This window comes from Rosa chinensis, chromosome 6 (genome assembly GCF_002994745.2).
Source record: "Rosa chinensis cultivar Old Blush chromosome 6, RchiOBHm-V2, whole genome shotgun sequence".
In the NCBI taxonomy this organism is placed as follows: Eukaryota; Viridiplantae; Streptophyta; class Magnoliopsida; order Rosales; family Rosaceae; genus Rosa; species Rosa chinensis.
Window position 1 is genome coordinate 68,349,166 of NC_037093.1, and position 10,808 is coordinate 68,359,973.

The window sequence follows — 10,808 nt, forward strand, 5'->3', positions numbered from 1 at the left end:
TGACCTAAAAAAAAAAGGATAAGAGATCAAAGGCCTCGGCTTCTTGATCTCGATAGATGTTGTGAAATCTCATAAGAAGTCGCTGTTTCGAAGGTTGTGAATGTCAGAGGCTTACTTAGAAGATAAAATTGGGTTGATTTGTGGACACGACCACCACTAATCCATCCTGAATCCGGCGTGCCGCCTCCTTCTGCTAACGCCATTGAGCCCACAAAGCTTGCTGTGATTGAATCAATAGATGACATGACAAGATTAGAGGTAGAGGAGAGGTGGGATCTGAGAAAATATGGATAGGATTTTCCCTGTGGGATGTAGCAGTAGATGAGAGAAAAATTTTCTCCTAGGGTTTTTTTTCCCTAACTAGTTACCTATTTGAATCAAAATCTATTGACATTACAAAAATTCAACCTAGCGTGACACTCAAGTCACGTTATTAATATACGATAGTTTACTATAATCACTGTAAACTCTAAATTAAACTGCTGGAACTGCCGTCAAGGTCGCCGCCGCCGCACCAAAATCGAAGGCGAAGGCGAAACCCAAAGCAGACGCCGAGGCAATCAAGCCCAAGAGAAACGTCAACAGGAACGCTGGCATTTTGAAGCCGACTCCGATCTCTCCAGCTCTCGGCAGCTTCCTCGGCGGCACCCTGAGTCCTCTCGCGCCGAGGACTTTAAGCAGATTTGGAGCCACATCAAGCTCCAAAACCTGCAGGTCGTGATTTCGATCTCCTTTGCTTCATTCTCTGCGTTTATAATGATGATGGTGTGTGTTGATGTAGTGTTAAATCCCTGGGTTCTGAAAAATTGTTACATTTTCGTTTTTGTTGTATGTGGTTCTTTATGTTTTAGATTTCTTAATTGAAGTAGAAGAGTGACGGTGATGGCACCGCAGAAGAGGAACCCGACTTGGGTAATTTTGCTTATAGAGAACAATGTGTGTGTGTGTGTGTGTGAGAGAGAGGGAGAGGACCTTGGTGAAGATCGGGAAAAAGAGAAAGAGAGGCCTTTTTTTTTTTTTTTTCTTTTTTTTTTCAGAAAATCATATAAGCTTGGTCCATGCTTCTCAAACACCATGCATATGTGATTGCCGTAATCAAACCAATCGCGAATCTGCACACAACATGAGTTGCTAATATCGTTCTTGGCAATACGATTAAGCACATCCACCTCAATCATCGTCTCGTTTCGGAGGCGATCCATTTCTTCCATTCGCTTGATTACCCGCCAATAATGGCCCTTGTGCCTCTGGTTCGTACTTGGAAGGGCCGACGTTCCAGGCGGACCGGGGCCTTCTCCTGATTCGCTTTAGCATCCTAGAGTCTATTCCCACCGCCGTCATTTAAACCGGTCGAGATCGATCCCCGTCTGCAACCAAAATTCTGAGACAAAAATTTGGGGGAAATTGATTTGGGTTTTCTGGGCGAGACTCGAAGGATTTACCACAGAGGACCCTGAGGGAGAGAGATAGAGACAGATTAGGTAGCATGCACCGTACAGACGGGAGAAAGAGGCCCTTGGTGGTGGTCTGGAAGAGAGGGGGACAGGGAGAAGAAAAGACCCAAAAAGAAAAAGAAAAAAAATCTGATTTTAAGGGTGTTTTAGGAAGTGTAAAAATAGGTGACATGAGGTGTGGTTTGTAAATTTGAAATATCATGTGAATTTCAATTTCCTATGCCACGTAATTAACCCTCAATTTAGTTTTTAACAACTAAACCCAAGTGTAAATATCCCATTGCAACTGGGCCTCGGATGAAGTTCATTGTTGTTTTCAACAGCCCAAACATATCTTAAAACATAACAGGCCCAACATGATTCGGAATGAAAAGAGTTGAGCTGCGAACTTGCCGGCATTGATGGGTTTGAGGCATGGGGATACTTCAGAACAAGAAAACCTCCTCTTCTCCTTCCTCAACATCGCCTTGTGCCAATCTCAGAGCTGCTTACCACAACTGCTTCAACAGGTTATTGTTCCTTATTTGTTTCCTTCACCACTTTATAATAAAATGTTTGCTCCGTTTTTTGTTTCCTTAAACCCATCTTGAACCCTAATCTCTCACAACTCCAGCTTTCTCAAATCTCAGAATACACAGAGACCCATGAAACCCAGTTTTCTCTTATTATGTGTAGGTGGTATTCAGAGAAGTTTGTAAAGGGTAATTGGGACAAAGAGGAATGCGTTTCAGAGTGGGAGAAATACAAAGCTTGTCTTTCTGTGCGTTTTCTGAACACCCTTTTTCCTTAATTTGTATTAGAATTAGAACAATGGATTGGTTAGTTCAGAAATTCATCTTCTGGGTTTTCGTTTGTGTATTGTGGACAGGAACATTTGGAAGATAAACAACTGAGTCGGTTCTTGGAGGCTGAAGGACCTGTGAGCACCACCACTGCAACCAAAGCCGATGGCGGGCGGTCCTAATGGGCTTTCTCAGTAGAATTCGGTTTGTACTACGTCAGAGAATGAATTAGAGAAACAGAAAAGATAGATAGGTACTGAACCTTATGTGGAAAACCGTATAATTTCGGTGATCTGCTGTGCTCAACTAGAAAATTGCCGGACATTGTATGTTTACTGAGCTAGTTAATCAACATGATGATAATTTGAAGGATACATAATTTGACTTTTCAGAAGTAAATGTGTTTATGCTCTTACAGTCTCAACAGTAACACTATTGAAGAACAGAGCTGCACTTATTTTCGATTGACATTACTTCGTAGAGATGTATTGAAATAGAGGTTTGGCTACTTCATTTCTTTTTGAATAGGAAGAGAGCAACCATCCATTCTTCTCCGTTGTTGTAGCCAAAGAGTTCTGCAACCGCAATGAAGAAAGTTCTCCAATACACAGTCCACTTCACAGCCGAATCTTTGCCATAAGTTGACTCCATAATTGGTTTTATGGAAGCCGAATTATGGTCCATTCTTTTCAGCCATTCTTCACTGCAAAGACAAAAGGTTTTCGGCTATGTTTAGTATCCAGAGGCATGCCAATAAACTTGAGAATAAGATGTTTGCAAGGAGGGCTTAATTTTACCTTGTTTGTGCATAATGCTTCCCATTGACAAGCCAATGATCGACAACAGAAACATCATCCTGCATAAAAGATCATTGCGCTGAAGCCATTAACATTTGCATTTGATGAACTATGAATCAATCATCTCCTTATAAAAATATTTGCAAGATTTTATCAAGCTTTGTTGTAGTAGGATTATTAACTAGGGATCACCTGGAAATACAGTAGTAGATTTGCTGAAGGCATTGTACCTCCACTGAAGAAATACCTAGTAATCCAGTCATCATCACTTTTGTCCTACATCAGAGAAAGGCAATTGGATTAGTTCTGCCAAAGTAACCATTTGAATGATGTGTTGAGCAAAATGAGATGTTCATGAGGTTACCTCAAAGTGGTAAGCAAATGCTTTGTGACAGAAATGATGTACAAATAGAAGGCTGTCCTGTTTCATCCACGCGGATATCTTCTTCAGAAGATCTTTGTAGTTCTTCATGTGCTGTCAAAGAAGAAAGAACAAACCCGGCTCTTCATCCAAATCAGTACTAAACACTATTTTCTGTCACACACCATGAAGAAAGTTTTACCTCGAACATTTCGATGGAAAATATCATGTCATATGATGCCTCCATCTCAAATGTGCTGATATCTGCAACAATGATCTCCACATTCTCCAGCCGACGATTCCTAGACATCGTAAACAAAACGAATATGGTCAGTCAATCGACTCAATCCAGAAGCACACAGTCATGAAACTCACAAGATATAGAAACCAATTACTGTTACCTACACTGCTCTTCTATAAAAGCCTTCTGTGTTGCTGAATTGCAGATCCCAGTAACCCTGCAGTTCTTATATTTCTGTGCAATGTACAGAGACAGTGATCCCCATCCACATCCAACATCAAGAACAGTATGGCCATCTTTAATCTGGGATCTTTCACAGTACATCTCCAACATGGCTTTCTCCGCATCCTCCAAGCTGCTTGACTTATCAGTGAAGTAACAGCAACTTCACCAAAACCAAATCAGCTCCCAAACCAACTAAAACGTAAACCCCAATCCATATTAAACTGTGGAATACCTATATTTGAGATTGTTCCCGAGCACCATCTTGAAGAAAGAAGTGGGTACTTCATAGTGTTGAGCTTTAGCGTCATCAGTCTTGATAGCTATAGGCATCTCTTTTAGAGCTGAAAATGAAGTGAATAGCAGAACGTAAGACTCTATTGCTTCCATTTTTGGTTAATGCGGTACGTGGAGGGGGTTGAGATACTGACACTTTACGAACCGGAGGAGTTGGGAGAGCTGGAGCTCAGAGGAAGGCTGGTAACCGGAGCGCAGCCGACTCGCTAAGAGCAAGCGCGTGAACCGCCTTATAACGGCGTCAGGTAACAGATTCCTCTCCAGTGACGCCAGCGCGAATCGAACGGTAGCATCGTACGGTGCCTGCATTACTCGATCCATTTCTGCGAGCGGGTGTGGTTCTTCTGCTTCTGGATAGAATGACACTGTTAGCTAAAAGGTGTCTTGAACTAAATGGGGATATCATTACCTAAGAAAGTAGTGGGTATTCCCGACCCGGATCCGTGCAGCTACCCAGCTTTCTGGGCTTGGGCCATGTTTACTCATCTAACCCGACCCAATATATAGTCAGAAGGACAATGGCGATTGTGCCATGAATTTCAACTACCCCACTTCCAATGTCCAACGAACAAGACAAATCAAACACGTGAAGCTTTCCCGGAAAATTTTTTCCTACACGATTCCCGAGGCGGCCTCTGAACCAACCAAACGACTCACTCGCCGGAGCTGCTTATCCATCTCATCGGCCAACAACACTTGTGAGTCCAGGTTAGTATTGTAACCATGATGGTGGTGGTTTTTTTTCTTAGATTATTTGAGCATTTTCTAATTTTTTGTTCATTAAGCTTATAGGATAATACTGTGATTCTTTTATTCTTGTTTTTGATTTTGTGATCCAAAAGAGTGTGTGAGATGATCAAGCTGAATTGAATATTACTGCCATGGTGGGGTTTACTGTTAGATTGGTTTTGATGTGAAGATATAAAGTAGGATGATGATGCAGAAAACTGAGTCTAAGAAGAGTAACAGTTCTGGTCAATTGTTGCGTGACATTGAGGAAATAAGCAAAGCCCTTTACTTGCATAAACCTCCTCCAAAGGCTTTGTTGCCTCCTCCTCCTCATGATTCACGGTCCAAATCCGCTGAAAAGACCCGGTTTTCGGGCTCCAATTCGAACCCGGCATTTCTTAGGGAAGATTTGTTGCATAAGGACAAGAAGTCATCTTCAATTTGGAATTGGAAGAAGCCCTTGAAGGCTCTCAGTCACATTGGGAATCGGAAGTTCAATTGTTGTTTTTATCTTCATGTTCACGCACTTGAAGGTTTGCCTGTGAGTTTCAACAATCTGAGCGTGTGTGTGCATTGGAAGAGGAAGGATGAGGTGCTTCAGACCAGTTGCTCGATGGTCGAAGAGGGCATGGCTGAATTCGATGAAACTTTGATGCATAGGTGTACTGTGTATGGGAGTAGAAATGGCCCAAACAATTCGGTTAAATATGCGGAGAAGCTTTGTTTGATCTACATTTCTGTGAATGGGGCACCGGGGCTTGATATTGGGAAGCATTGGGTTGATCTTACAAGGCTGTTGCCACTTACTTTTGAGGAGTTAGAGGGGGAGAAGAGCTTTGGGAAATGGTCGACTAGCTTTAACCTTTCAGGCAAGGCTAAAGGCGGTAAGCTAAATGTTAGTTTGGGGTTTTTGGTGACACAGGATAAGGTTGCTAATTTGAGTGGTAATCCAAATGTTCCTCAGGTTATAGACGCTGTGCCGAAAAGGTCAAGTAGCTTGGATACTGGTGCTAGGAGGATGCTTCGAAGAGTTGGTAGCGTGCCAAGTAATGTAGCCTCCAGGCCTGCCTTTTCATCTCAGACTCTTGATTTGAAGGTTTCTCAGGAAGTTATGCTGACGGGAGGATTGGAGCTTTCCAAGTCGATTAATTTCTTATGTCAGAGACTTGATGAGGGGAAGTTGGGTAGAGTAATAGAGTCAGATTCTGAAGATGTGGTCCCACTCAAACCTCAGCCAGATTTGGATGGTTTATCTGCTAAGGGAATCGAAGAGTATGAGGATGATAATGATGTTGAATTTACCATTGTCGAAGTTGGGACAGAAATACCTGAGAAGGAAAAGTTGAACTCTGATCGAGTTTCTGGTGATGCTAATGACGTTTCCGCAATTGAGAATATCTATGTGGATGATGTCATTGAGGATTATGACATAGACCTTGATGAGAAGACTATGATTGTTTCAAAGGATGTCTGTGGCAATTATGTGGATGACTTCATGGTGAATGAAACAAAACATGAAGAAGATAGCATATGCAGATCAAACATGAAAGAGGTGGAGTCAGCAGAGTTGAATCATCCATTTGCTTTAGAAGAGTGTCTTGAGGAGAGAGGCCACATGGAGCTTAAGTCGACTTACATGGCTAGTAAAACAGGTAAAAAATCACTTAGCCTGGATGATGTTACTGAATCTGTATCAAATGAGTTCTTAAACATGCTGGGGATGGATGGTTGCTGGAGTTCTAATAGTGATCCAGAGTCTCCTAGAGAACTACTTTTAAGAGAGTTTGAAAAAGAGGCTCTGACTTCTGGAGATTTATTTTTCAATGTTGATTGGAATGAAGAGCAGCCCGAAATTGGATCCTCTGTTTCTCCGGTTTCTTACTATGAAGATTATTTTGAAAATTCTGATTTGTCTATGATTATTCAAGCTGCTGAAGAGGAAAGCAAGAGAGAAAGTGACTTATTAAAGAGAAGAAAAGCCACAATCCTGGAAGGCTTGGAGACCGAAGCTTTGATGCGAGAATGGGGATTAAATGAAACGGACTTTCAGAACTCTCCACGTATCCTTTCTGGTGGATTTGGCAGTCCAATTGATCTACCCCTTGAAGAGCCACCGCTACCACCACTTGAAGTAGGCTTTGGTCCTTATGTTCGAATGAGGGGTGGAGGTTTTTTGCAGTCTATGAATCCTTCTCTTTTCAGAAATGCTAAAAATAGTGGGACTTTGGTCATTCAAGTTTCTAATCCAATTGTAATACCGGCAAAACTGGGTTATGATGTTGTGGAGATATTGCAGCAGTTGGCACTGGGTGGAATTGGTAAGTTGCATATGCAGGTGAGCAAGCTAATGCCTTTGGAAAATATAACCGGCAAGACAATACATCAAGTAGCATGGGAGGCGGTACCAACCACAGTGGTCTCTGAGAGGTTTGTGGGCACAATTTTGATTTCTTAAGTATTTGTTGTTTTAGTGTATTACCCAATTTGTGAGCTTACTTCTTATAGTTGTTTCAGGTTTGAGCAGATTTTGTATGGTGAGAGCAAGGATGAAGGGTTTCCATCTAGTTGGAATTTTAATGACCTGAGATCAGAACTAGAAGGTGGTGAGATGGGATCAGACTATGTATCTCTAGAATGTCTTGTTCCATTAGCTATAAATAAGATTGAAGCCCTCTCACTGGAAGGGTTAAGAATACAGTCTCACATGTCAGATTCAGAGGCACCGTCAAGTATATATCCTCAGTCTGGTGGGAGGATTACATGCCCACATGCAAATTGTGGTGAAATTTTCAGGTCAGGAGTTGGAGGAGGGTTGCGAATGTCGGATTTTAGAGACTCTGATGATGATATTGATGAATTATTGGATCTGTCTTTATCATTGGAAGAGTGGTCAAGGCTAGATGCTAATATTCGTGGTGATGAAGATCAAAGCAGAGAGCAGTTTTTGAAAATCCTTGCTGCTCATGATGCCAAGTGCACAGATTTGGTTGATGAAATTTTGACGGAAGACGGGAGCTGCAGTGATTTATCTGGTAGGAATTGTGGAGTCTTGGGAAACAATCTCACAATTGCTCTCATGGTGCAGCTTAGAGATCCCTTTCGGAACTATGAGCCAGTTGGTGGGCCAATGCTTGCTCTAATCCAAGTGGAGAGAGGTATAACCCATTCAATTCGAAAAATTCCTAGCACGGTGTTGAATGATAGCAACGAAAAAGAACATGATGTCACCATCTTAGAGGATATTGATGGCAAGGAAACAGAGAGAAATGAAGGAGATGAAGAAGGCAATCCCCAGTTTAAAATTATCGATGTCCATCTTGCAGGAGTGGACACTGAGTCTGGTAACGAGCAGCTTTGGGGTACTACAACACAACTGCAATCCGGGTCCCGATGGTTGCTTGCTGCTGGTTTGGGTAAGGCCATTAGTTTTCCACTTTCGAACTCAAAAGCCATTGTGAGATCATCCCCATTGGCTTCAGCGAAGTGGCAGTACAGGGATAGTTTCTGGAGCATCTCCTCTACTTCTCATGTTCAGGATACGAGAGCTGCGTGGAAAGACTTGATTGCTCCACATATTCGAAACCCTAATGTCATATTTTTGAATGAAACCATCAAGCCACACTGAACATGTAAATGTTAGCTTGTTTTAGTCTATATGATGCATGATGCATTATTTTGTTTATAGAGTGAAAAGAGAGGCAAATGTTCATTATTTCTTTTCCTATTCATGTCACCCGAGCTAGTTGATCATGCAGTAGATTTTTCCTACAGTTTTATTTTTGAATAATAGAATCTTTTTTCTATTTTTTGATAAGAAAATTACAAAGGGAGTTAAAGGTTGGTGCCTCTAGGGCATCCAGAACCTAATCTATCAAATAACATGGCTCTCGAAATGTTGGGGGGGGGGGCATATGGTTCTCCCAGACTCCCTCCATGATGCAATTGTGACCAAGATGTGCACAAGCGTCCGCCGAAAAATTTGCGTCTCTGTAAATGTGGTTGAAGGATATGGAATCAAAGTTGCTTGCAATCTCCTTAATATCATTGATGATCTGTGCTAGTCTCCAAGAGGGGCTTATTCTGTTATTGACTGCATCAATCACAATCTTGGAGTCGCCTTCAATTTGAACGTTTCTGTAACCTCTTTTGAAAGCCATCCAGAGACTGTCCATCAAGGCAGTCACTTCAGTAATTGGAACAGAAGTGTTCCCAATGTTTTTGGATTTTGCACTTGATCCCCAGAAGAAATCTTTGGCTTCTTTATCAATAGCTTTTGTAAACTTAGGAGAGCATTTAAAGCAAGACATGACATGGTTAGGCATTCCAGAATCTTTTGTATCACACTTCATACAAAACCGATCGACATGCTTTGATTTGAACCTAGGAAATCTAAATTTCCTGTTGAACAAAGATTTTATTCTTTTTCATTTTTTCTGATGAAAGGCTAATTTGCTAGCTAAATTAAAGCCCTACACCGGCTCGACCTTTAGGCTTGTTGACTACACATGCAAGTACCTTAAACTCTTTTAAGCCCTAATGTAATCTGCCACATTAGTTTGTCTAGAAAATTCGGAAAAACTTCTAGTGACAAAAACTTTTATTCATTTGTCTACCAAATACAAGGGTCACAACTCACAAGGGAGCTATATTAGTTCCAAGATTGATCGTCATATGACCGCTTCAATGGCTGTGCAACATCAGCAGCAGCAGCAACAGCAGTAGTCTTCCTTCTCCTTCCTTACCAAAACCTCGAAAATGTTCGTGAACTCAGACGGTCCGATGGTTATGAGTGCCCTCGTAAGTCGTAATTACAAACGCTGGATCTTCTTTATCTCTTTCAACTCTCTTTTTCACTGGGCAGCCTTCACATGAACACTTGTAGTAATTCCTGCAATCAACATGATACTGTCAGATCACATATATGTCTAAAACTACTATATTTGCTCTACTATTTGCTAGTATACCTTGGATTTGGGCTGTTCTTCACCATCTTTTTCCCATACTTCCTCCATTTGAACCCATCATCCAAAATCTCAACCTCTGATTTCATTTTGAAGGCGACTCTTTCTTTAACTTGCTGCCTTTCCAGTACGCTTCCGTTCTCATCTATTTCAACACACAACCAAATGTCTTAAGCATGAGATAGAGACTAGATATATTAACAAAAATGAAAGAATTGAAGTTTATATGCTTACTGGTAGTAGAACCTCCAAGTTGGCTGCTACTTCCACCGGAATCATCATCATTTACTTGGTTAACCGAATTCTGAGCAGACCCTGAAGCTACATAGTTATGATCTTCCTCAAGCCAGTCATCAAACATCAAGTACTCGTCGAAATTTGGTTGGTCGGAAAAGTCATTCTCAGGTGTCTGCACTGATCTGTTGAAGTTGTTATTCGACATTTTGGCACTCAAAAACTGTGACCAAACTGAACGTTGATGGGTACAGATATATAATCTATCATCTCCAAGGTGAACTAGGTGGCTTCATCGTCACCTTCCTAAGCAATAAAAGGAAGCTTCAATGCTCGTTCTGGGGAGCAAAGCCACATAGACTGATAGATATATAGTAAGGAGAGGATGACTTGGAAGAAAGACTTTAAATTTGAGGTCAGGTCTCCATGTCTTGTCTCTCGTGCTTATAGCCTTAGACCAACCCCTTCACATTTGGGAATAGACTGATAAGAATACAAGTCAATTGTGATGGTGACTTGAAGCAATGCACCGCACAAGCTTAGATAATGAAAACAATGAGTTCCTTTTGGTTCGCACCAATTTTGGTTCCAGTTAATTTGATTTGAATATTCTCCCCTTGAAAACATTCGAGTCTATCATTCATAGATGTTTCTCGACGCATCAACAAGTATTGGACCTTAAGTCTCATGCCGAGAAGTATGTTCAAAGTTCATTGGGCAGTCTCCCAAT

At 41.5% G+C, this 10,808-nt stretch overlaps 4 protein-coding genes across 5 annotated transcripts; 2 read left to right on the plus strand and 2 right to left on the minus strand.

Moving 5' to 3' along the window:
- The first annotated feature begins 1,835 nt into the window (after positions 1 to 1,835).
- Positions 1,836 to 2,653, plus strand: LOC112174022 (uncharacterized protein At4g33100). The gene is made up of 3 exons (XM_024311717.2): positions 1,836 to 1,963; positions 2,130 to 2,214; positions 2,323 to 2,653. Exons 1-3 carry the CDS (start codon positions 1,869 to 1,871, stop codon positions 2,416 to 2,418), a joined length of 276 nt encoding a protein of 91 aa, XP_024167485.1. The 5' UTR covers positions 1,836 to 1,868; the 3' UTR covers positions 2,419 to 2,653.
- Positions 2,544 to 4,617, minus strand: LOC112174020 ((S)-coclaurine N-methyltransferase). The gene is made up of 8 exons (XM_024311715.2): positions 4,289 to 4,617; positions 4,093 to 4,201; positions 3,796 to 4,020; positions 3,597 to 3,696; positions 3,398 to 3,508; positions 3,226 to 3,309; positions 3,034 to 3,092; positions 2,544 to 2,939 (listed from the first exon to the last, which is right to left on the minus strand). The coding sequence occupies exons 1-8, from the start codon at positions 4,473 to 4,475 to the stop codon at positions 2,747 to 2,749; spliced, it is 1,068 nt and encodes a 355-aa protein (XP_024167483.1). The 5' UTR covers positions 4,476 to 4,617; the 3' UTR covers positions 2,544 to 2,746.
- An 86-nt stretch (positions 4,618 to 4,703) lies between these two features.
- On the plus strand, positions 4,704 to 8,653 carry LOC112174015 (protein PLASTID MOVEMENT IMPAIRED 1-RELATED 1). Of its 2 annotated transcripts, none has more exons than XM_040509793.1 (3): positions 4,704 to 4,862; positions 4,997 to 7,310; positions 7,389 to 8,653. In XM_040509793.1, the coding sequence occupies exons 2-3, from the start codon at positions 5,086 to 5,088 to the stop codon at positions 8,506 to 8,508; spliced, it is 3,345 nt and encodes a 1,114-aa protein (XP_040365727.1). In that variant the 5' UTR covers positions 4,704 to 4,862; positions 4,997 to 5,085; the 3' UTR covers positions 8,509 to 8,653. The 2 variants fall into 2 exon arrangements, with proteins under 2 accessions (XP_040365727.1, XP_024167467.1); XM_024311699.2 differs by having other exon boundaries at positions 7,398 to 8,653.
- Positions 8,654 to 9,451: 798 nt separating this feature from the next.
- LOC112174021 (probable WRKY transcription factor 50) lies at positions 9,452 to 10,632 on the minus strand. Its single transcript, XM_024311716.2, has 3 exons — positions 10,079 to 10,632; positions 9,848 to 9,989; positions 9,452 to 9,771 (listed from the first exon to the last, which is right to left on the minus strand). Exons 1-3 carry the CDS (start codon positions 10,284 to 10,286, stop codon positions 9,651 to 9,653), a joined length of 471 nt encoding a protein of 156 aa, XP_024167484.1. The 5' UTR covers positions 10,287 to 10,632; the 3' UTR covers positions 9,452 to 9,650.
- Between the last annotated feature and the right edge of the window lie 176 nt (positions 10,633 to 10,808).